Source organism: Diceros bicornis, chromosome 24 (genome assembly GCF_020826845.1).
Source record: "Diceros bicornis minor isolate mBicDic1 chromosome 24, mDicBic1.mat.cur, whole genome shotgun sequence".
In the NCBI taxonomy this organism is placed as follows: Eukaryota; Metazoa; Chordata; class Mammalia; order Perissodactyla; family Rhinocerotidae; genus Diceros; species Diceros bicornis.
The window spans coordinates 25513933-25540197 of NC_080763.1; the positions used below are offsets into that span (position 1 = coordinate 25513933).

Consider the following 26265-nt stretch of genomic DNA (forward strand, 5'->3'; position numbering starts at 1 on the left):
TTGCACCAAGCAAGAGCTTACTTTCCCCACTCCAAATTAAAACAGAGCACAACAGGGGCAAACATCATTTGACTGGACTGTTCCAATATGTGAAAATCCTTCTCACTGTGGTTAGGGTAACTTTATTCAGAAGCAGTTGTTCTTACACAAAATATTAACCCCAAAGTACTAATGTCACACAAAAGGAAGTGGTCTTAGTTTCATGTGTGGGGCAGTATGGTCTATAAATGCCAAAAGGTGGGAGAAGCACAAACACAACCCACTCTTTAAAAAAACTAAATAGTTTAAAGTAGAATTTTCGATCCCCCCTTTCTCCCGTAATAAAAAGTAGTGCTGGGGTCTGACACCCAGATTTGGTTTTTATCCTGGCCATTTACAAAATGTGTTCCCCCAATGACTTGCATCATTAGGGTCATGGATAATAGTTCATTCACTTGGAAGAGAGGTGTATCTACTCCTTCCTCCTCTTCTTGCCTTCATGCTCATGTTCCTTGGGGCGGCTGCTATCTGAGGGTCTTTTAGAGCCACCGTGCTGTTTGGCTTCTTCCAAAAACTTGTCCAAACCAAAAGGATCTTCCTCAAACTGAACTGGTCCTTCTCGGCCTCTTTGCCTACGGTCTGAACCAGAAAACTCCTTATCGGGAACAAACCTAGGGAAAAAGAGAAGGGACTATGAACTACTTTGTTTTCACTGGTGAAAACATTACAACTGAGCTGTCTGCCTTGGTACCTGTTGGTCTTTATTCTGGCTTCTAGGTCATCACCATACATGTCCTTGTCCAGATTTTTACTGGGCCTGTAAATATTCTGGGCCATATCTTTACCACCTCTCCAGGCTTGATCATAAACATTGTAAATTTCATCTTCTCCACCTGCAAAACCACTGTCCATACCCTGTGGAAAAATAGATGACATTAAATAAAAATGTATGTATTATTATTAAAAGTTGAATTTGATTATATTCATGTGAAGAATAAACCTTTGCTCATTTATAGCTCACATTTTCAACAATCTGTACTGCAAATTAAAAATCATTAAAAAAAAACCAAGGCCCATAAACTTGTTCACATCACCTTTTTAGAATAAATAAGGTACTCATTAATGTTTGACTAGTGAAGTAGTCATTAAAATTGGATACTAGTATAAGCGGGTACTCGACAATTTCAATTTGTATAGTGACAAAAAGATGAAAGAATTGTAAAGCATTTACCTGATGCCATTTAGAGTAATACTGTTATACTCCTTAACTGCCTGAGAACATCACTATTACAGCATGAGATAAGGCTCTCAATGAAAATCTTGAGTCAACAAGCAACAAACTAGTCTCATTTATTTGGATGGTTCATTAACATAGGGTTAATGCCTTTTCAGAAAAATTTTCACCACAGTTTTTAAATGATTTAAACTTAAGCTTGAAAGAGGTGATTGTCTTATAAATATTTACTGATGTGGAACTTTCATCCCTAACCCCCTCTGCTCAGTGTTTAAGAACACAAGCTTTGGAAGCAAGACAGCCTGTTTGAATCTTAGTTCCATCAGTTACTGGCTAAAACTCTATGTGTCTCAGTTGCCTCATTTGTAAACAGAGGTAATAACAGTACGACTTCATAGGGTTTTTGTAAGGAGTAAGTGAGATAGTACAAGATTTAGAACAATGCCAGGAATATAAAAAGCACTCAACTTATTAACTAGAAAAGCTTACTCAAATGCTACCTTCAAATATTCCTAAAACCTCCAAGTCATAATTAACTTTTCCCCACTATATCCCAGTAGAACTTTATACTTCTATATTCTTACCGCAGTCTGCCTTGTCTCTATTGATGTACATAATCTGTCTTTTCCAGTACACTTGAGGGTTCCTTGAAGGCAAAGGCACATCTATCTTTGATCTCACTGACTTATGCACAGTAAATAATCAATGTTGGGTGAATTAAAACACAAAGGTACTTCTTTAAGCCTAACATGTTCTAACTAGTTAATGACAACTAGTCTAGTACTTTAATTTTACAGCTTCATTTTTTAAAGGATCCCAAGTTTACGTGTTTCTACAGCATTAAAAACTATGTTTGTAGGACACTAGCTCTATTTTAGAAATAAAATACTGACGTACCAGAACCAAGTTTTACCACCTAATTTCTTTCATTTTCTACTAATGTCTCAAATCTTAGCCAACTTTAAGAGGTCAAAATCAGAACTGTTTCATCTTGTCTCTAAAGTTACAACACAACTTCCAATTTTTTTCTATCATCGTGCCAGCATACCTTATGCTGATCCAAATCTATGATATGTTAATTTTCTTTTCCCTGAGATTGGTATTCACAGTAACACTTAGATATGCTATTTCTAAACTCCTTGTACCTTGGATTGGTTGAAGAGCCTTTGGTCGTACTGAACTTCATTGGAAGTCCGAGGATTGGGCACACCAAGAGCAATGACTTCACTGATATCCCGATTTTCATTTCTCTGCAATTTTGACCTGTTTTGAAATACAATGTCACTAAACTGAACACTCTTCACAGACAAGCTGAATTTAAATTTAAATAGAACCAATCTCAGAAGCAAAGGAAATGAATATGTCCTGCTCACATCTTGTGAACATATATTCCCTGATAATGCATAATCGGGTTGGCAGCCCTTACAGCATTTCAGATACATGATTATTAGAAGAGGTAGGGTTTTACAACTAGGCCTTCAGAACTGCCAAGAGATTCATTCTTGACATGGAAGTCTTTAATATAAGCATTCACCTTACAACACATCCTGAGATATCAAATTGCTATGGTTTATATTTGCTATTATTATATGAGGACTGGAGGGGACTGGATGCAAAACAGAGGTATCACATGAATCATTTTCCAAAAGCTAGAATCAGTTCTTTTACCTAACCATGGTTAGTAATTTTATCCTACCAGAATTTTGAGGAAAACATGTCAATGAATGGATTACTCAGTATGATTTTCAATATTCAGATTAACTTAATTCCCCCGCTGTTTCTGTATGTATGCAATCTACATTACAATGAAACCATAGTAACTGTCATCACTTATTTTACTAGAAGCTCAGGTCTGAAAATGATTTCTAAAGACAATCTGATTTTTAACCAACCACAAGTTTACAGCTTTTCTGTTATCAATTCTCATAGCCACTTTACTAGTTTTAAGGGCCCAGTTTACCTACAGAGCCATTTTGATTTTTATAGCTTAGGAATTTCAGACCAAGAGTGTCATTAACTGCACATTTCACACTTCATTCCTCTCTCTTCTACACAGCACATTTACCCACAACTCTAAATTCAGATTTTCTGCTTCTCCATGACTTCACTTATCCAGGGAGATGAAATATGCCATTAAACAACAAAGACCACCACCAGCAGGAATCTTCTTTTTCATATTTCAAATATGATTTGAAAAAAATGGATTGTATCAGCTCATCGGATGATGAGGGCATGGAAAACTGCTCATTTGAAAGAAAATGTTTTATATTTGCATTTAACCCTCACTCAGAATTCGGCCCCTGTATTACAGCATTTTCTCAACTGTTCAGCAATTTTAGTCCTCAGCCTTTGGTGAACCACGAACTTCACCAATCCCTACTTTACTCCAAGTCCCTATATGTCTATCTGGTTTGTTCTATACAAGTCTGTGCTTATTAAGAGTGCTTTGTCAAGTTTCCCAAGTCATTTTATATGACAGCTCTGTCTTTCTGAATTTTAAGTGAAACTACTCATGAGAAGAGACCAATTTTCACTTCTTACAAAACCTGCTCTTCTCCCCCACTGTACTGAGTATAGCTCTCTGCATGTAAAAGGATCCCTTTAAAGGTGTAGCAGCTTATTTCTCGTCTAGAGGACTAGGCACATAATAAACTTATCTCACTATTTGAAATAGAAAAAGAACAGACCAGAACAGTCCTATCCCCTGCTTTTGCTTTCTTTTCACAAACATAATCTGAATTCCCTTTTTTTTCTTTATAATTTTATTTATTTATTTTTTCCCCCAAAGCCCCAGTAGATAGCTGCACATGCTTCTAGCTGCTGTATGTGGGACGCGGCCTCAGCATGGCTGGAGAAGTGATGCATTGGTGTGCGCCCGGGATCCGAACCCGGGCCACCAGCAGCGGAGCGCACGCACTTAACCGCTAAGCCACGGGGCCGGCCCTGAATTCCCTTTTCTATATCCCCATCATTCTCAATTCTAGCTGACTCTACTAGGTGATGGAAGAAAAGATTACTTCCAGGGATAGTCAACTCTTCTACTAAGACAAAGTAAGTAATTAGGTGCAAGAAAATAAGTGTGAATTTATTAAGTTATCGAACTAAAGAGGAAAGGGAGAGAAGCAAGACTGGTCTTAGTGAACTAATCCTCTTCTCTAAAAGGTTCACAAAGGCTACTCTTCATAATTCGTATCTATCTCAAGTAGCACCTACCTCTTATCAGGAGCTGCCCTGGAAAGGTTCCGGTCATGCTGTCTCTCTTTCCGCCTGTCATGCCGGATTTCATCCCTCTCACGTGCCTCTCCATCCTCTGTGTGGACAGAGTCGAAAATTACTTCATCACTATATTACTCATTTATATATATATATATATATATTTTCTTTTTGTGAGGAAGATGAGCCCTGAGCTAATATCAGTGCTGATCCTCCTTTTTGCTGAGAAAGACCAGCTCTGAGCTAACATCTATTGCCAATCCTCCTCCTTTATTTCCCCCCTGCCAAAGCCCCAGTAGATAGTTGCATGTCATAGTTGCACATCCTTCTAGTTGCTGTATGTGGGACGCGGCCTCAGCATGGCCGGAGAAGCGGTGCGTCAGTGCGCACCCGGGATCCGAACCCGGGCTGCCAGTAGCGGAGCACGAGCACTTAACCGCTAAGCCACGGGGCCGGCCCACTCATTAATATTTTGAACAAGAGAATATTCTTTAACCTTAGACAGAAAATTCCGTGAACTTCTTTGTCATCACATTCAGCCCTTTTAACCTTGCAAGTACTTTAGATCCAACAGTACTGGTTTAATTTTTGAGTGTGAATTCCACAATCATGCATGCAGCTGAAGTGTTTAGGGGTAAACTGTACTGATGTCTTTAACTTACTTTGAAATGCATCGAAATAGTAAGGTGGATTGATAGATGGACAGGGAGATGGTAGATAAGTGATAAAGCAAATTTAGCAATGTTACTTGTTAAAAAAAACGTTAACTGTAGAATCTAAGTGGTGGAGATAAAGGTGTTTATTGTACAATTCTTTCAACTTTAAAAAAAAATCTTCATAATAAAATGTCAGGAAAAAAGAATTATGCATCGTTTGCCCTTATATTTTCGAAGACTGACTCTGAATACAGAAGCTTTTGCTCGTGGTCCATAGGGGCTGGCTGCATCTTGACCTCTATCTATTGTGTTCATGTCTATCTTCATCCTGTCCACCCTCTCCAGTCTGGAGGGATATAGTGTAAAGAGTATGAGCTCTGGAGCCAGCCTGTCTGGATTCAAATCCTGTATCTGTGACAGATTAGCAATGTGACCTTGTGTGGGTTAAGGGGTCACACAGTTAATGTGACCTTAGAGTGGTTACTTAACCACTCTAAGCCTTAGTCTCCTCCTCTGTAAAAGAGTGATGATAATAGAGCCACTGCATAGGGTTGCTATAGCGATTATATAAGGTAATACACGTAAAGAGCTCAGAGTGGGGTCTGCCATAATAACCGCTAGGTAAATAAACTAGTAACCCTAGTTACTTCCCTACACTTGAACTCTAGATCCTATAACCAACTGCCTGCTTGACATCTCCATCTTACACTTAACACACCCACAACTAAAGGCCTAATCTTTCCCTTCTAAACTTCTTTCCCCTGCAGTCTTCCCAATATCAGTAAATGGCCACTCTTCCTTCCCAGTTGCTCAGGTCAAAAGTTCTGGAGTCATCCTTGACTCCTTTTCTTTCATACTTCTACCTAATCCACAAGCAAAATCTGACCCCTCATCTCCTACTCCTCAACTTCTGCACTCCAACCCAGCCATACTGGCCTCCCTGCTTTTCCCTGAACACAGCAGGTATACTTCCACCTCAGGGCCCTTGCACTTCCTGTTCCTTCTATCTGGGATGCTCTTCTCCTAGACAGCCATATGGCTCACTTGCTTACTTCCTTCAAGGTTTCGTGCTAATGTTACCAACTCAGAACTGAGGTGTATTCTGACCACTCTCTCCTTCTGGCACTTTTATCTCCCTTCCCTGTTTTATTTTCTCCCTAGTGATTATTACCTTCTAATATACTACACGATTAACTCTTTGGGGTCTGTCTACACTAGTTAGAATGTCACTACGACACTCCCCAACCTGTCTAGCAGAAAACCTTGTGTCTAGAAGAGTACCTTGCACATAGTAGGTGCTCAGTATGAACTGAATGAATGGATAACTAGACTAGTCTAGGATTTATTATTGAAACAAAAACCACCTTCAAAATTTTCTTGAATTAGAATTAGTCTTCTCACTCTAATTGAATTATTATACCAATGTAGACAACTAAATAAAGCCAGAGAAGAAAGAGTGGAAGCAGATTTAATGATTAGAGGTATATTAGCTTACAAGACAGAAAAACTCTGCATTATTTTACCATGTTGGGGAGCTGAATTTTTCAGTTGGAGATCTCATTTCTCTTTCTAAGTTTCAAGAAAATTAAAATAAAAGAAAAGCCTATCATTTGAGTAATATATAATTTTTAAAACTATATTGCTCAGAACTTTAAAAATTTCCAGTGCAGTCCCATACCGAAGACCCATATTTAAATATATATTCTTTATTTTCTACTGCTTCAGTTTAATAAGGCAGAAGTTACTCTTTCATTTCTCCATTATTTCTGAAATATTTACGTTTTCTTTATATGTATGTACTACTTTTGTATGCAATAAAAAATGAGATTTTCTAAAATAAGATATATAGTGTTCACAAAGTAAATTCAATTCAGTAATGAGAATGTCATACCTTTTTCCACATGGGTTTTGATCCCAGCTCTTCTCTCTCTGGCTTTCTGGGCCATTTCTCTAAGTTTCTCTTCATGTTTCTCCTTTTCTTTTTGAGCCATCTTTCTCTCTACTTGAGCACGCATTTCCACAGCTTCACGAGCCTGTTAGTAAAGTCAGATGTTAAATAAGACGCTATCAGGGGATAAATAACTACAGATATCATCTAACTCCCTGACTAAAGTCTGACTTAAAAGAGCAGTTCTAAAGAATTCAGATTTGTCATTGGTGATTAAAACAAAGCTTCCTGTCCACTAAAAGATAGCTTGCCTGGAAGACAATACAAACTTAGCTTTTTCACTCTGGGAAATGTTTTAGTGGTTGAAACTATAGTAATCCCAATCAATCTTGTAAGTCAGTGTTTCACTAATGCTTTTTCAGAAACAATCTAAAAAATAAAATTAAACAAGATTCCAATAAAACAATTTTCAATACCAATAACGTAACAAGAACTGGTTCTATTTTAAAAATCAATCAAGCCAACTCAAGATAAAGCCTTACACTACATTTGCAAGAGATAATTTTTGTAAGGGTGCTCACTGTGATACAGGAAATATACTTTTCTATGTTCTAAACACATACCATGACGTATGTGAACTTCAAAATCACATATTAATACCATACTATTAATAGACAGCCAATACTATAAATCTCATTTTCTGGAGCATTCAATTCATCAGAATGTTTATTTGCCCTCCCTGCTACTGACCTTTTGGGAGACATCTACGTTTCAAGTAGAGAAAAATTATGAAATCTAAAACCAGCAGCTGGTAATCTTCACAAAATGGGATCAACCTAGCGGACTGTTATCCTGGAATGTTGTGAGGAAGGTGGATTGCCAGTGGTGGGGTGTGTGTACGAATCTACAAAGGCTGAGACCAGGTATAGAGCTGCAACTAGCACCTGCCATCTCTGGCACACATAGTACAGGTGAGGGCCTCCCTAGGTACTTAGCACTGCAGCTAAAATAACAGTATCTTAAGTGACCAAGAATGGATTTACAAATTATCAAGAGCATTTAACAATTTAATTATAACAGACCAACCCTCCGATCAGCAATGTAGAGGGCTTCAGCCAGTTTGGCAAAATTTTCATTGATATGAACTGTCTGCAGTCCTCTTCCATCAGCAGCCAGACGCTTGTCCAGTGGAATTGTATAACCCTAGAGTGAAAGCATACAGAAAACACCAGTCACAAAAGAGCGACAACAGATTCTTTAAAATTAGATTTAAATACGTCCGTTTTGACAACCACTTAGTTGAAGTTCTTTTTCTTACATCTTTCTTCACAATTACGCAACAGCAGCAGCAGCTAACACTGAGTGCTTTGTGTGGGGGATTGTTTAAGCACTTTACATCTTTGGTCTCATTTAACCTTCACAATAACTCTGTGCGGCTGGTACGTTATTGTTTCCATTTCACAGATGGAGATACTGAGGTAGAGAGCTTAGGTAATGTCCCCAAGGTCATATAGGTAATAAGCAGATGAGCCAGGATTTAAACTTGGGCAGTATGACTTCAGAGCCCAAGCTCTGGGAAAATAGATTCTCATGTTAATTGTGGATTGTAATAAAAGGAAATCACTAACAAACAGCTAAACAGTTGTTTCTCAAGTAAATATAACAGTCATACAAAGGTAGAACAAATCACTAAAATCATACTATCTATAGGTAACCTGCTATACTGTTTTCATGACTTGTCAGATTCTTGGAACCCTGTAAGTTTTCGTAAATGCAAAAAAGATAAGGTTTGCTAGACAATTTAGAGTCTGTGTTCTGAAATTACGCATCCTATTTCAACAACTCACGGAATATACCTCAACATTCATGTAACTTTCAGGCTTAGCTTTATTTTTCCAGATTTCTGACTAGACTCCCAAGTGTTGACCTCTAGTCCACAGTCTCTATTCTTGATACAAGTGAATGTTATAGAATCAGCTCAAGATATCACACAGTTAAATACACATTAATCAACCCAAATCAGACTGCCCAACAATCTTTCTGTTTTAGAATGAGTACATAACTTCCTTTAAGGAATAACTCATATTTAATCCATGGGTTAAAGTGGCCTCTTTCACCTATCAAAAATCAAATCATGGGGGCCGGCCTGGTGGTGTAGTGGTTAAGTTCGCACACTCCACTTTGGTGGCCTGGGGTTTGCAGGTTCGGATCCTGGGCGTGGACCTATGCACTACTTATCAAGACATGCTGTGGCAGGCGTCCCACATATAAAATAGAGGAAGATGGGCCGGCCCCGTGGCTTAGCGGTTAAGTGTGCGCCCTCCACTGCTGGCGGCCCGGGTTCGGATCCCGGGTGCGCACCGACGCACCACTTCTCCGGCCGTGCTGAGGCCGCGACCCACATACAGCAACTAGAAGAATGTGCAGCTATGACACACAACTATCTACTGGGACTTTGGGGGGAAAAATAAATAAATAAAATTAAAAAAAAAAGTTAAAATAGAGGAAGATGGGCACAGATGTTAGCTCAGGGCCAATCTTCCTCAGGAAAAAGAGGAGGAATGGCAACAGATGTTAGCTCAGGGCTAATCTTCCTCTCACACACACACAAAAAATCCAATTGTGAAAAATGATTTGGGGGAAAAGAGGAAATAGTTATTAGGAAATTCATTCCATGTTATTTTACAGATTCTTAATGACTCCTGAAAGCTTTGGTGATTAGTACAGATGAATAGGATTTAAATAGCCTGTGTAAGCACTGTTACAAACAGAAAAAAATAGGTTAAAAATTAAAGCACTGAATATATCCAAAAATTTACTGTTTTGTCATACAATCATTTAAATCAGTTTAATTTCTTTCAGAAATAATTTTAGAGATAAATTTGAGTTTTCCAAAGAATAATATCTTTTATTGGTATGTTACTTTATTCTACCCATTCCTTCTCTATGTGCTTCTGATAACTACAATTCACTAAAAGAATCTACATGGTATTCATGTGCCTGGCATACTAACACTTGTATTACATTGGAAAAAGAGAAAAGTCACATAAGTTGGGTGTTCCTTTTTGAAAACATTCATCTAAGTGCGATGCTGAGGTTTCAGCTCAAGTTACCCAGGCTGAAGCTCCATCCCGAGTTTTTTCCAGTAGGTTGTAACACTAAGAGACTGATTTTATGACAGCTTAATTACCTTTGCATTTTTCCAGTTTGAAATACAAGGAGGAATCTTCCACTCTTGTTGTTCCTTCACGGTCATCTGAGTTGAGAAAAGAGTGGAAGAGGAGACATTTTTAGATTCATAGTCTAGCTAAAAACCCAAGTGCAATCTTTCTCTTCAAAGACAGCTCAATATACACTGACATATGGATGGATTTAGTCAAAGGCCAAAATTCCATTTGTCTGGCAGCACTGTATACCATGTTCCCATATCATTCATGGATTAAATAACTTTAATGTAAAAAATGGAAAATAATCTATAAAATTATTTTTGATAGTTATAAATGCTGGTTAGTACTTTTCCATATTTAAAGTGATATGACTTCTTTCAAATGAAAACTTGTTCTTTTAGTTGGGTAATAAAACATACCTAAAAAAAAATCACTCAGATTATCAGAGACCTAATGATCCCAGGTACTCACTTCCTTTAACTATGATAATATTTTCTTGTCAAATAGCAGACTCTGTTCATTTCATTAAAAACAGGGGTTAGGTTAATAATAATAAAACTAACAGCTAACATTTTACATATATTCTCATAAGCACTCTGGAACCACACATTATAGTCTTGGGATGGTCTCTATTTGATCTTGAAAAACACATTAAAAAACCAATAAGTGTGGTGAAATGTACCTATATATGCATCTAGACTTTATTCTATGGGAGGTTATTTATAAAATTAATAATCATGAGCACAAAAAAAGATTTTAGACTATAGCAAAGATTACCTTTCGGCTAGGAGAATGCATGACGGGTGCAGGAGGAGAAGGTGGTCCCCGGGGAATTTTCTTATTAATCCTGAACGATAAATCAAAGCATGAATGACCAGACAGTGATACACATTTTTCTCTTTTAGTTAATATGTCTCAAGTCTACCCTCCTCATTTTTTATTATGTAAAGCTTCAAACATAGACAACAGAGTGTATAATGAATGCCCATCTATCATACACCAATCACTCAACTTCAACCATTATTAAAACATGACCAACCTTGTTATCATCCTTACCCACCTCTCCTCCACAATATCACTATCATTTTCATAGAGTAATATACTTTTTCCCTTTTTTTTGGTGAGGAAGATTCTTCCTTTTTTTGCTTGGGGAAGAGTGGCCCTGGCCTAACATCCATCCCCATCTTCCACTACTTTATATGAGACGCTGCCACAGCATGGCTTGACAAGCAGTGCGTAGGTCTGTGCCCAGGATCTGAACCTGCAAACCCTGGGCTGCCGAAGCAGAGCATGTGAACTTAATCACTACGCCACTGGGCTGGCCCTAATTTTTTCCTTTCTAAAAAAGTTTTATTGAGGTACAATTGACATAGAATTAACTATACATGTTTAAAGTATACAATTTGATTAAGTTTTGACACAAGCACACACCCATGAAGCCATCAACACAATCAAGATAGTGAACATACCCATGACCTCCCAAAGTTTGCATGCCCCCTGCCTATCCCTCTTGTTCCTCTCATCTCCTCTCTGTCCTGCCCTCCTTCCTGAGAGGGAATCGCTGATTTACTTCCTATCACCATAGATTAGTTTGCATTTTCTAGAGTTTTATATAAATGGAATCATACAGTACATGCTTGTTTTTGTCTGGTTCTTTCATTCAGCATAATTATTTTTGAGATTCATGCACGTGACTGTATATAATAAAAGCTCATTCTGTTTTATTGCTTAATAGTATTCCACATATAAATGTCCCACAATTTGTTTATCCATTCACCTGTTGATGGACATTTGGGAGAGTTTCTTCTTTGATATTTTTAAAGAATAAAAGCTCATTCTGTTTTATTGCTTAATAGTATTCCACATATAAATGTCCCACAATTTGTTTATCCATTCACCTGTTGATGGACATTTGGGAGAGTTTCTTCTTTGATATTTTTAAAGAATAGTGGTTCATTCTTACGAAGCCACCTACTTACTTGAACCTTGGAGGCTCCATTGGATCTTTCTGCATTTCCACCATCCGAATAACTCTCTGTTTAGCTCCAGAGTTGAAAGCCACTCCTTGTTGAGATGGTGTGTACCTGAAGAATGCAGATGAAACTAAAGGTGTAACTAGTTCAAGCTTTCAATAGGTATTTTTCTTCTATTATAATCCTAAGGTAGACAACATTGTCAATTCCCTTCACAAAGTATTAATAGAAAACTGCAAAATATTGAGGCAGAGCAGATAGCCAGAGATAAGAGAATAACAGCAATTATGAGTTACAAGCAAAATGTAAAGTAGAGTTATACTAGTCTGCAAATAATCTATCCCTGTCCATTTTCCACCACGGAAGGTACAGTGTTCAATTTCACAGATAAGAGATCTAGAAAATAGTACCTATTTTGTAAGTCTGCATTTGAGGAAGAAAACGCCCCATAATATTCTCAGCAGCCAACTCACAGTTAGTAGTCTTTGACTAATCATAGGTTGTAAAACAGAGAAAGAATAACGATAGCAGCATTACTAGTGCTGAATTTTCTCTTAATATTTGTATGTGAATCACCTCTCCACATGCAGATTTAGTTGAGTGAAACCCCTCAAAACTTAGAAGTATTAGAAGTATGACTATCATATAAATGATATCAATATATTATTAATCATTAATATTCTATATTATATATTATATAACTATTATAGTATTATATAACGTTACCAGTATATTATTTATATTATACAAATATATATTATATAATGTATATTATATATAAATGAAAAACTATACATAGTAACTGTGGTTTGGATCATATACTGTAAGTAACTGTTAGTTTCTAAAAACAAAAAATATATTTTTAAAATAGCATAATAGCTATTATCTTAAAAGCAGATATCTTAAAAAATTCTTCTGCTTTCAGTTGTCTGCACAAATGTCAATAGGCTTCGAGTTATTATTCAAAAAATTGCATTTACAATTGTGACTAAGTAGGGTAGTGAAAGAATACCAGGACCTCCAACCCCAATCAAGTCTGACAGGAAACTAAGACTTCCAGGTTATTAGTCGTACCGGATATACTGAGCAGGAGCCAGTTTATCAGCTGCTCGAACCGGCATGGCTGCAGCAACCTTCTGCGATACAGACTTTTCTAAGGCGACCCTTGTCTTTTCTGTTATCTGAAATAAGAAACATGGCACTGAGTGGTTTGGAAGTTCATAAAGATGTATAAAGTCATCTAAAATAATTATATGTATCTCAATTCCCAGTTACCTCTTTAATGGCTTCTTCATCAGGTCTTTGCAGGTCTGGGTCATCTGCATTCATGACTTCCTTGGGAACCAGGTCAGTGTACTTGCTATAAATGACCTAAAATGTTCAAACACAAGCAGGCTTAAGAAAAGCAGAGAATGAAAAGAAGCAACCTCATTAAGTCATTTCAGAAGCCAACATGTCCTCTCAGCAGACTGATAAATTTAGGACACAGATTTTGTCTTTCAGATTTTAAAACCAAGGAATCTTAAAATATATACACAAATCGCTGCCCTGGCTATGTAAGTTAATCATTTTCCTTTGACCTCATGCATTTAAATTATTTGGGATCTTTTAATCAAGTCAGTATCCAAATAAATTGTGCCAACAAAATCTTATGTACCAGTGATCCTTATCTTTGAGGCTCATTAGGACTTCAAATTGATGATATAAATTGCCTATAGCACCATTATCTTGGATTACAAGGTCATCAGAATTTAAGCCAGGTTACCAAATAATTTCCAAATTCACTGGGCCTGGAAAATTTCATTGACCTCACCCTACTTGTAATGTTTGTCTTTTCTGGCACCAACTCTATGGATAGACTAAGAAAATGAACATGTGCCATGGTTAAAAAAAACCCAGAATACTTTCTTCCACCAAAAAAAAAAAAGAAGAAAAAAGAAGAAAAAACAAAATACATTATATATACAACAACTTATAATATATTCACTATCCAAATTTAGGACTACTATTTGATGTCTACCAGGCTCAACATAGTTTCTATTAGGCTCACACTGATGTGGTAGGCTCCTGACAAACAGAATATTACTCACTTTCATGTGCATCTATATTTCTTGAATACTTGCATAAAAACTTACATGGTAGATTTTACAGACAAAAAGAGGTACCGGAAATTTAATAAATAAGCAGCATTCCAGATTTTGTTGCCTGAGTCAGGAATTCTTTGACACACATACAAAGAAAGGACAACTTATGAATACAAAAGAAAACCAAATTCTCAGCTACTTGAGATTTTCAAAAGTTTTCTGAGAAGGAAACTGTTTATTACTATAAGCCAAAGTCTTCTAGCAATAATTGCATTCTACCATAACATTCCTCAAAATAGCTTAAAGGAAGTGCATGCTATTCTTCATTTCTTGCTCCAAACAAGAGAGCAAGAAACACTTTATGGCCTCTAAGACCTGACCTGGCTTTGCTTACAGCTTCAATTTCTCCCTGCACCTCTCGCTCCCTCATTCATTATACTTCAGTCACATGGGCTCTTCTGTTTTTTGAACCAAAATGCTTTTCCCCAAATTCTAGGCCGTTGACAGAATGTTGTTCCAGTTCTTCAAGTGAGTTCTCAACCACTGAGTCTCAGTTCACAGGTCATGCATGCATTGGTGAAGCCTTCCCTAACTACCCTCGCTAAGGCAGCATCCCCGTCATTCAGTGTCACAACACTCTGTTTTCTGACTTCCAAATACTGCTTGCAGTCTGAAATTATTTATCCATTTTACTTATCTGTGTCCTCTATAGAAGTAACAATAATTATAACAGCTAACATTTACTAAGCACTTATTGTGTGCCACTGTTCTTTTGCTTTATATATATATAAACTAACTGAACTTTCGTATCAACCATATGAGGTATGCACAATGATTATATCTACATTACTGATGAGGAATCTCTCATTCATTAAAGTATCTCCAGTGCCTATAATGAGGCCTGGTCCACAGGAGGCATTTGGTCAGTACTTTTTGTACACATGCATGAATATATGAATTTTAGAAATGCTCTGTTGCATGCCAAACGTGATTATATTTTAGGCCATGCAGAAGGTGCTACATAAGCTGTTAATTTTCCAGAAAAAACTATCTCACGGCTATAGACTGAAATCTCTAGCTTGTTTTTCTCAGGAATGAGAAAAATATTCCTGATTGTTTTTGGTTCACAAAACCAATGGTTCACACATACCATTAATATGTGAGCTACTAGTGTCTCCATCCTCTCAGAGGATTCATTTTGGAAGGGACTCTAAAGCTCACCCTAGTGAGAAAAGCGAGGCTCAGTGCATTAAGATCACACAGCTAGTAAATGACCTCCAAAGTCTTTTCAAGATGGAAAAATCTACACCACAAGAATTTAAAATTATAGAACAATACTCCAGAAAATAATACCAAGACTATGAAGCGTTAATTACTTTTACACAGCAATCATTATAGGAAGGGATTCCAAGTAAATGGCTCGTTGGTAGTCATACATGCTCAACATAAAATCTCAATACTAATTTCGCATACAAGAGCCATTTGCTGCTTCTCATTTGGATTTTCCAAAGTTAATAATCCCTTAAATGAGCATCAATAAGATTCCAGCATCTCACAAAGCTGAGTGAAGGACATCTGAAGAGCAGATTCCTCGATGGTAATTAACTCTAAAACCCCAAATTTTGATTGCCTAAGAACTAAATGTGCTGAAGAAACTCAATACATCCCAGGAGGCAAAAGGGCTGGGGAGGGTTATCTGAAAAATAAAATATACTCTCTAAGGTATCAGGAGCACAAGTGAGCTTTGTGAATAAGATAAAGCAATAACTCATCTGTGAAACAGATTTTTTTATTACTAAAAACCGGCAAAGAACTGGATTGACTAAAAGGATAAGCCCGTCAACATATTCATCATTTCAGAGGTAGAAAGAAAATACCATCTTTAGGCTTAGCTAGTTTGTGAAATCATATGAACAAGGTAATAACATATAATTTATTGGAGTCAGTTTAAAGTTGTTGGAGTTTTTTTTGGGGGGTGTTGAAGGCATTCTTTTAGGTAATATCATGTATGTAACATTTCCTATGTAAATATTTCAGAAAGAAAAAGGTAAATACCCAGGTTTTTTATTTCAAGACTTATCACTCACCTCCCAACTGAAAAAAAAAGCATTTAGTTAAGATTTACTTCAAGTGGGCCGGCCCCGTGGCTTGGTGGTTAAGTGCGCGCGCTCCGATGCTGGTGGCCCGGGTTCGGATCCCGGGCACGCACCGAGGCACCACTTCTCCGTCCATCCTGAGGCCGAGTCCCACATACAGCAACTAGAAGGATGTGCAGCTATGACATACAACTATCTACTGGGGCTTTGGGGGGAAAAATAAATAAATAAAATCTTTAAAAAAAAAAAAAGATTTACTTCAAGAAATTCTTTTCCCTCCCAATTTTGTATTACCAATAAGTCTTTTTTTTTTTTTTTTGTGAGGAAGATCAGCTCTGAGCTAACATCCATGCCAATCCTCCTCTTTTTGCTGAGGAAGACTGGCCCTAACATCTGAGCTAACATCTGTTCCCATCTTCCTCTACTTTATATGGGACGCTGCCACAGCATGGCCTGACAAGCAGTGCATCGGTGCACGCCTGGGATCCGAACCCGGGCCGCCAGCAGCGGAGCGTGCGCACTTAACCGCTACGCCACGGGGCTGGCCCCTACAGCTACTTTTAACATAAACTAAATGGCCAGAGATTTATCATTTCCACACAATAAAAAACAACTCTTCACAAAATATTTATCAATGAGAAAAAAAATCAATGAGAGGATTACCTTGTCTTTTGACTGTCCTTGCCGAGCAATTGCATCATATTTAATTTTTCCTTCAGCGTCCACCTGAATGGCCAGTGCATTCGACATTTTCTTCTTTCGCCCCATATCCAGTGGATATTGGGCCACGTGGATCTCTGGAAAAGCACCTCCATCTCCGAAATCCTATATATTAAAAAGAAAATAAAAAGACTATTTAATACTAACTTGAGATTCAAGACATATTCATTCATTCAACAAATAATTATTGAGCCCTTATTAAGCTAGATGCTAGAGATATGGCCGTAAAAACAGAGGTCCCTGATCTTGTCCAGTGTACATTCTAGTGGGAAAAGATATAAAAAACTTAATCTCTGGCTTGTGATAAATGCTGGGAAAGTACTCAAGGGACTGGAGGAGGGGCTACTTTCAATATCGTGGTTGGGGTGGCCTTTGTGAAGAGGTAACATGTGAGCTAAAGCCTGAATGATGAGAAATCAGTCATGGGAAGATCTGAGGGAAGCACTTTCCAGGCAGATCAAATAGCAAGTGTGAAATTCTTGCCCTGCCGCAAGAATGAACTTGGCACATTCCAGGAAACGAGAGTTCAATGGGGCTGTAGCTTATTGAGGAGAGGGGGGCAGACATATAGGTGATAAGGCTGCATGGGTAGACAAGCACCAAATCATGAAAGGGCTTCTAGATCATGGCAAGGAGTCTGGATTTCATCTACGTGGCAGGAAGAAAGTAAGCAAAATGTTTAGCACAAGGAAAAGATTTTTAGTTTTAGCACCTGTTTAGGAACAGGTCAAGCCATAGTTAAGGCAAAAATGTAAAGAATTTTTTCTTGGACCCAGATTTTAATAACATGATATTATTTATTCAGTGTTCCATGAGAGGCAAATAAATAGAATAGGAAGGACTCAGAAATGAATTTACCACATTTCTAATGGTGATTACATACAATTACGTAGAAGACAGAACTAAGACTTCTAAGGTAGAACAAGCAAAGTATGTCACTGAGGTGTAATACTATAAAAAAAGATAGATCATCAAATAAACATATAAATATTAAATATAATTTTAAAAAAGTCATTAAATTTACTAATATTTGCCTAGAACCTCATAATTTACAAAATATAATCCACACATATTATCTCATTTAACTCCTGGAATTCTTCAACACCTCATATTTTCACATGGAAAAAACTAAAGTTCAGAAAAATTAAGTGATTTTCCCAAGGTCTCATGGCTAGCAACCTCAGGACTTGAACCCATATCTTTTGATTCCAAAAAACTTTGTATTTTCTACTAAAGTGAAACACCTTTTACTTCAAAAAAGGCAAATCGGTATTACTAAGAAATATGGGAAAAACTTACCAATATTAAGCATTTAGCAGGGGTTTGATGAAAAAAATTTATAAAAATAACCACTTTTAAAAGATCTCCTTGGGCTGGCCCAGTGGCTTAGCTGTTAAGTGCGCGCGTTCCGCTGCTGGCGGCCCGGGTTCGTATCCCGGGCGCGCACCGACGCACCACATCTCCGGCCATGCCGAGGCCGCGTCCCACATACAGCAACTAGAAGGATGTGCAGCTATGACATACAACTATCTACTGGGGCTTTGGGGGTAAAAAATAAATAAATAAAATCTTTAAAAATAAATAAATAAATAAATAAAGATCTCCTCTTTCAAGAAATAATTCCATTAGATCCTGGATATATGATACCCTAGGTATCATGTGCTTACTTGCTGAAGAAAGGTTTCACATTTTTTAAAACCAACAATAAAGCTGAGGGAGAAGTTTTCTTGTACATTAGGCAGAAACAGTTAAAGCATTCCCAAGAAAGGTGCTACCTGTACCCAGGGCATCAATCTGACACATGCTCAGATTTGCTCGAGTTTTTCAACTATAATAAGCACTTCAGAACTGTAGATGTGGCATTATGTGGTCATTAAGCTCACCAGAAAATCATAGCTTTTACTTTGAAAACTAGAACAAAATGCTTTCTTCTGCAGAACATTCACTCCCCTCAAGAAGCATTCACAGTATTTCCAGATTAGTTGGCCATTTTTGTTTGATTTTCAAATAAACTGTTCTGTTCCGCCAGGATATATGAAACCTTTCATAGTCAAGTAAGATTTAAAAAAGCTAATAGTACCTGACTGTCATAATGCTGAAACGGAAGCACGGATGAGATTTCTGTTCTATGTAAAATGAGGCCTGCCACCCCTACTCTGTAATCTATTGAGAGGCCAAGCGAAGAATATCTACAATCCCTCAAAAGAGACACTCAAGTCCTCTACTAGATAATGCCAATCACTACCTTTTTGCCATAGATAAAAGGGCATAACAGCCTCCTTGATGATCTTTTATTTTGCTCTGCTTCTCACAAACTGCACTATCAGCAAAAACAAAAGCAACAATAAAAATCTCTTAATTGTAGTTAAGACTGGTCTTCATACTCTAGAATTAACAAAGACCAGAGGATAGCTGAGAAAAAAAAAGACAGGGAATACATCAGGAGAAGACACGATCTAGTTGGGTGTTCACCTTCTAGGCTCTAGAAAGAGATCTGATAAGACAGGGGGAATTCTTGTAGGTGCTAAGCAATAAGTCTCAATCCAATGAATACTTAGTTCACTATGATCTAAGATAAATCCAAAAAAACAGATGGGAGATAAACGAAAAAAAGCTAAGGGCATGAACCCTTCACATTTGTAAAGTAAAAATCATAACCATATAAGGACAGAATACAACAAAGTGATAAAATGAAAATAATGGGTGCAAAAATGAATAGTATAGGCATTTAAAGATTTGTAATAGGGCAGGTATATTCCTTCAGATGTGGAGGAGGAAAATTTGCAGGAGTCAGAATGAATATTGGGAGGAAAAGAAAAAGGCTTGATTAAACAGGAGGAGCTCTTGGGGAGGCGAAATAATTAAGCCTCCAATGTTTGCTTTTCCCCCTAGATAAGAAAGGTGGTCAAGCATGGGAAAATCCGCCCTAGAATTAGGGAAAGGAATATGTATTGAAGTGATGTACGGAATCCTGAATAATGAGGAGGACAGGTGCTGCCAAGAAGTTTGTTCTTTGGGAACAAGCTAGAGATAAAAAAAGATCATTCCAGATTCTACCTTTCCCTCACTGCCTCCAAATCAACCATCAAATTCTGTCTCTTATACCTCTTAAAAATTTATCTAATCTGTATATTAGACATATATATTAACATTTTCAAATTGAAGACAAGAAAACAGATGAAGAGAGATTAGGATTTGCCCAGGGTCACACAAATAGTAAGTAGCATAGCTATAATGCAAAACCAGTTATTTTTTTTTAACTCCTTGTCAGTGTTCTTTCTACTATACCCAATGGGAAAGAAATCAGAAAAGGAAATGCTGCTCGCGTTTTCCCTGGAGCAAGGTTGTCTCTTTAGGGTAAAGTGGTATTGTGCAGGTAAGGAGGAGGAGGGAAGGAAAGGCATCCAAACATGAAATCATTCTTTTCTTTTCTCCTTTTACTTCCCCATTATTTTCCATATGCTATAATCCCTAGATTTATAAAGGGTATGTTAGTATCTTTTGTACATGTTTAATAGTTTGATATAAGAAGAGATATAAACTGGTACAATTCTCCAGTGATCACAAAGCAGTGATAAGAAGCAAGAAGAAAAAGATTAATCTTCTGAGGGGGAGTATATGTCTTGAGAGCTCATGACCAGAATTTCTATCATATTGACATACGTATGTGGAGGTTCTAGGGTCTAAATTTATTTTACAAGGGTGCTATAATACTTTTCAGTACAATTTAATAAATCCAACTGAAGATCCATATTTACCTCTAGTAACCGTGGTATCCAGCCTTTCCGGTACCCGTATGGGGGAGGTTCTCTTCGGGAGGAGACCAGTGAGGTCTGTCGTGATCTCTGGGATCTTGCCTTCTCTTCAGCCTCAAGCTGGTCCTGAGATAGCTGAGTAGGTGCAGGTAAAAAGCTAAAAGCAAAGATAATAAAAGTCAGAATTTTTTAAAACTCTTACATTTAATTTGATTATTGCAATTTGGCCACCAGAGACTATTTTCCTATAATACTTTTTCCCTTGAGCAAAAGAGCAAACTTTTCAATGATTTATGGCAGTATTCAACATCAGTCATTTTGTTACGCCTGGAAAGAAATAAGCACCCAGAGACACACAGTAAAAACATTTAACTAGGACGCAGGCAAATGGTGCCCAGAATAAAAAATTGACAGATATTTCACATAATAGACTAACTATTGAGTTTTTATGCTTCCACATTTCTTTTCTTGTAACAAGCAAATAAACATTCTCAATTACCCAGGGGCCAACTGTCCAGTATATGGTGTTTTTTTAAGAACTTTTAAGTATGATAAATTTTATTATAGACACTCCAAAGTACCACAAAAGGATTCCAGTAGATGAATAATACGTTTAATGGGAAAGTTAAGATTCCTTTGTGATTCTTGGCTAGTAAGCATATTTGAATAAGCAGTGGAGCTTATTTATTAAAAAATATTTATTGATCACTTGGATGCAGGCACTGTGCTAGGTAGGCAACAAGACTATAAACTGAGAAAGGCAGCTTACAGTCTTGCAGGGAAGAGACAATCAAATAATCACACAAATTCATAATTACAAATTATATTAAGTGACGAAGGAAAAGTACAGAGTGCTATGACAGCATACATCAGAGGGACCTAATCAGTCTGGGGAGGATCAGGTAATATGATGGCAAAGAGGTCAGAGTTCAAATCCCAGCTCTGCCTTTACTAACCTGGATAAGTTACCTACCTCTCTGAACCTCAGTTTTCTCAATGCGTAATGACAGATCCGAAGATTATCTACCTCATAGAGTTGTTATAAGTATTAAATGAGAAAATCCACGAGCCACTTGGCACAGTGTCTGAACACCATTCGATGTGTTCCACAAATATTTGAATATTTGGAGCTGGTCCACGATTCCCCCAGTTGGGGTTAGCTGCCCCTCATCCACGTTCCCACAGACACCCTGTGTACCACTACTATGACACCTATTTTACTGAATTGCAATCATCTACTCATTTACCTTTCTTTCTCTCACTAGACTGTGAGCAACTTGAGGGCAAGAATCAGCCTGGGCTAGCCCCGTGGCTTAGCAGTTAAGTGTGCGCGTTCCGCTACTGGCGGCCCGGGTTTGGATCCCGGGCGCGCACCGACGCACCGCTTCTCCGGCCATGCTGAGGCCGCGTCCCACACACAGCAACTAGAAGGATGTGCAACTATGACATACAACTATCTACTGAGGCTTTGGGGAAAAAAAAAGGAGGAGGATTTGCAATAGATGTTAGCTCAGAGCCGGTCTTCCTCAGCAAAAAGAGGAGGATTAGCACAGATGTTAGCTCAGGGCTGATCTTCCTCACAAAAAAAAAAACAAGAATCAGCCTTCTGCTTCTTTCATCTCTAACTCTCCAGGCATTATCTAGCTCACAGTAGGGGCTACTTATATGCTTGCAGGAGAAATAAATTCACTCTACCCTTCCACTTACCATCTTTATGTCACTATAGCTTTGTCTTTCCTTAAACAAGCCATCTCAGGATCTTTACATTTGCTATTCCCTCTGCCATAAAATATTCTATTTACTCACTAAGAATATTTTTTGCCTATAGTGCTTTCATAGAAAACTCTTCCCCAGATCTTTTAGTGCTTGCTTCTTAGCATTCATGTCTCTGCTCAATTATACCTCCCTAGAGCAGATTTCTGTCCACCTTGTCCAAAACAGCACTCCATCCCACGCTTTCAGTCACTCTCTATCCCTTCATCTTTAACTCCTACTATTCACTACCTAGGATTGCATTATTGATTTGTTTACTCATATATAGTCTGTCTCTCCTAGAACGTAAGCTCTGTGAGGATAAGGAGTTTGCCTGGCTGATTCAATACTGTAAAACCATCAATAGAAGAGTGCCAGGCACACAGTAGACCTTCAACAAATATTTACTAACAGAATGAAGGAATGGATGGATGAACGGAGTCAAAAGTTTTGGGCTTTTACCGTAGTTGTTTTCAGTAAACCATATATACCCAATACACAGGACAGAGACAAAGACAGTTACAAAGAAGCTAAAATATTTACTTCTATTTCATTTTTCTTTTCTTTTCTTTACCCTCTGTTGGAAGAACTGGTCACTAAAATGATGAAAAGGCAAGCAGCCTGCCAAAGCAAACAGTTTGGACAATCCAGTAAACAGGTAACCTGGCCTGGATTGAGGTCAGAATATACTTAAGTTTTCCAGAGGGTCTTAACTTTGTTGTTCCCTGTAAAGGATGACATTCCCACAAAGAGGCACACTCCTGGGGAAGGGGGGTACATAGGGGGCTGCGAATGTAAGGAGAAAGTCTACCCGAGTGGTTCTCAACTGGGGGCAAAATATCTACAATGCAGCTATTTGACAATATCTGGAGACATTCTGATGGTCAGGACTTGGGGGTAAGGGGCGGGACGAGGGTGATGATGCCAGTGGTATCTAGTGGGTAGAGGCCAAAGATGCTGCCAAACATCTCACCACGCACAGGACAGCCCCATGCAAGAATGAACTATCCACTCCAAAACGTCAATAGTGCCACTGTTAAGACATTTTGGTCTACCCTTTCCCCTTTACTAAAGAAAGTATATTAAATGCAAGCGATATTATTAGATACATAACCTTAAAAACACTTGAATTTAGAAAATTAAATCAATATGACTTTATTTAAATTGAGGTAACACTCGTATATAACATTATATAAATTTCAGGTATATATCATTATATTTCAATTTCTGTGTAGATTACATCATGTCCATCACCTAAAGACTAATTACCATCTCAGTATGACTTTATTTTTTTTTTTGAGGAAGATTGGCCCTGAGCTAACATCTGTTGCCAATCTTCCTCTTTTTCTTTTTTCTCCTCAAAGTCCCCGTACATAGTTGTATATCCTAGTTGTAGGTCCTTCTAGTTCTTCTACGTGGGAAGCTGCCTCAGCATGGCTTGATGAGCAGTGAGTAGGTCCCACGCCCAGGATCTGAACTGGTGAACCCAGGGCTGCCTAAGCAGAATGTGCGAACTTAACCACTACGTCACTGGGCTGGCCCCTCAGTATGACCTTAAATCTTTAGTTAGTAACAATCACGGGTGACACCAAGACTGCAACACATCAGTATGTCAAGTCCCTGCTGTTAAGAATCCCTGGTAAATCTTGGAGATAACAACACTTCACCTGGAAACTTGAGACCATCTCTAAAAACCAGATCAGTCAGAACTAACTCAACAAAATCAGAAAGCTATGTAGTCCCCTAGACTAGCCATTTAAAGATTGCACTCTGCCACTGTAATTTTAAGCACACAGTACCCACAACATCTCTGGTATTTTTCCTGTGTGTCTTTCTCAAATTCCACCTTTTCCACAAAACCTTTCCTCATAACCCTACTAATCTTTGTCACTGTGCCTCCCACCTGGAGAGCACTCAAACGTTTGCTGCCTGTAACATTTACTAATGGAAACTCTCCAGTTCATTCAGCTCACTTCATCTATTTCTTTTTGCACGTAAGTTAGTACTACACAAATAAGCATTTTGTGTTGTTCTTTGTTTCATATCTGTATGCCTTGTTACCACATCTTCCCTGCAGCCAAAGACTGTCAGATTTCCTTTTGCATACACACAAGCCCTGGGATAGCGCAAGGCACTCAAAAGTAATTCCCAAAAGAATTTTCTGATTAAAACATTTTTAGGATTCACAACTGTCGTCAACCAGGAAACGTACATGTGAGGAGAATGAGATGTGTTTAGGGAGCTCAAGCGGATGTCCTAAAATGATTCCTTTCTTTATAACCCTCTTTGACACACAACTTTTCCTGCTGCGTTCCCATGGAAAGTTTTTCTACTTAGATGGGGCAGCTAGGTCGCGGACTAGTGCAAGTTACGTAACTTCTTGGAATCTCCCAGTTAGGCAACTTTTTCTCAAAGGCAGGGACCACTTTACATGCAGTTACCGAGGCAACCGGGAACAGCAAAAATCTGAAGTGTTTCTACCTACGGAAGAAATTCTAAGGTTCAAAGTTGAAGTGCGGAGCAGCGGCGCGAATTAGTGGACAGCGGCCACTACTGTGGCTACTTGAAAATCTCTGTTCAGTGCCAGGCCCCCTTTTTTTTCAGGAAATCTTGTTTCGGGACAGAGACGGGAGAGAGACTTCGGCAGACAAACGGCCGGAAGACCGCTTCACTCCGCCCAGACAAACAAGCCACTGCCCTCCATACCCCATCGCGCCCACCCGAGCCGCGGACCCGAGGGAGCGCTCTCCACACCCCCAAGATGCTTAAGCCAAAAACACGTGGGACTCCTCGGCACCTGAGGCCACAGAACTCTTCGCCACGCCGCGGCTTTCGGCCCCATCGAGGGGGCGAACTCAACCCGGGAAGCCGCTCAGGAAAGACCCCAGCTTCGGCGAGGCCTAGTCGCCCCGGCGGCCGGCGGGAGGGCCTAGCCGTGATCTCGGCCAACGCTGCTCTGTGCCCCAGGCCGGGTCACCGCCCGGAGAGTGTGGGCAGAGAAAAGAAAAAGGTGGGTACTCCCAGACCCTTCCGTATCGAGGACCCGAATCAACAACCCACCTGGTGAGCGCCATCTTCTTCCGCTTCTTCCAGCGCGAGCGACAGCACCGCGGGGCGGGTCTTTCCCGGCGACAAGGAGGGGAAAGGAAGGCGCGCGCAACGCGCAGGCGCCGTAGACGAGGGCCTTCTGGGATTTGTAGTTCTTTGAACAAGAGACCTATTCGGTTCTCATCTAACGAGACCGAGCGGTTATAAAGGCATAAGCGCTTCGGTTAAGAAAAGCAAATGCATCGCTCGTACACTGTGACATGAGAGGGCGTTCCCTAGGCAAAATAAAGAAGTTGAGATGCTTTTTAAGCCGCTTTATTTTATTTCCCACTCAGTCTCGTTCTCCTTGTAGGAGTCTCAAATACAAGAGCCTTCCCGGGACGGCAACGTTATATAAAAGGGTGACAGGGTTTTAAAACAATAGGAAATCGTGAGACTGGCGAATGGAGAATTAATTCTTGGACGCTCTGAAAACATTCACACTCAAAACTTTTCTTTAAACGCTATCCCCTACCCCCTTACCTATCCCCCAAAACACTCTCCTGGGGAGGTATTGTGTGACCCTTAGTAAGTAGCCTTTAGTAGAACACTCCTCATGTGTATTATGTATGTATGTTTTTATGTGTATGTGTTTTAGATTGATTATGTGTTTTACATAGATTATGGATTAAACATAATCTTTGATGAAGTGATAGGATAA

The 26265-nt window shown here is 38.7% G+C and overlaps 2 protein-coding genes across 5 annotated transcripts in view; one reads left to right on the forward strand and one right to left on the reverse strand.

Annotated features, from left to right (window-relative positions):
* Positions 1 to 411: 411 nt before the first annotated feature.
* On the reverse strand, positions 412 to 25648 carry SNW1 (SNW domain containing 1). 2 transcript variants are annotated; one of them, XM_058567466.1, is made up of 14 exons: positions 25578 to 25645; positions 20769 to 20922; positions 16954 to 17115; positions 13386 to 13481; positions 13185 to 13291; positions 12117 to 12221; positions 10915 to 10984; positions 10161 to 10226; positions 8057 to 8173; positions 6974 to 7115; positions 4427 to 4523; positions 2359 to 2476; positions 731 to 894; positions 412 to 650 (listed from the first exon to the last, which is right to left on the reverse strand). In XM_058567466.1, exons 1-14 carry the CDS (start codon positions 25589 to 25591, stop codon positions 452 to 454), a joined length of 1611 nt encoding a protein of 536 aa, XP_058423449.1. In that variant the 5' UTR covers positions 25592 to 25645; the 3' UTR covers positions 412 to 451. The 2 variants fall into 2 exon arrangements, with proteins under 2 accessions (XP_058423449.1, XP_058423448.1); XM_058567465.1 differs by having other exon boundaries at positions 412 to 894; positions 25578 to 25648.
* ADCK1 (aarF domain containing kinase 1) overlaps positions 24985 to 26265 on the forward strand; it is a 141242-nt gene continuing 139961 nt past the window's right edge. For 2 of the 3 annotated variants that reach the window (XM_058567461.1, XM_058567462.1), the window contains exon 1: positions 24985 to 25527. In XM_058567461.1, the coding sequence (XP_058423444.1) occupies positions 25279 to 25527 (249 nt within the window). In that variant the 5' untranslated portion in view covers positions 24985 to 25278. The remainder of the gene's footprint in view (positions 25528 to 26265) is intronic. The other variant, XM_058567460.1, reaches the window with a different exon arrangement.

Excerpts from the sequence above, each read along its gene's own strand:
- SNW1 (XM_058567465.1), bottom strand. Across the intron at positions 17,116-20,768 it reads GGATACCACGGTTACTAGAG|GATTTCGGAGATGGAGGTGC; the intron begins GTAAATATGGAT and ends TTTAATATATAG. Across the intron at positions 10,227-10,914 it reads TGCATTCTCCTAGCCGAAAG|ATGACCGTGAAGGAACAACA; the intron begins GTAATCTTTGCT and ends TTCTCAACTCAG.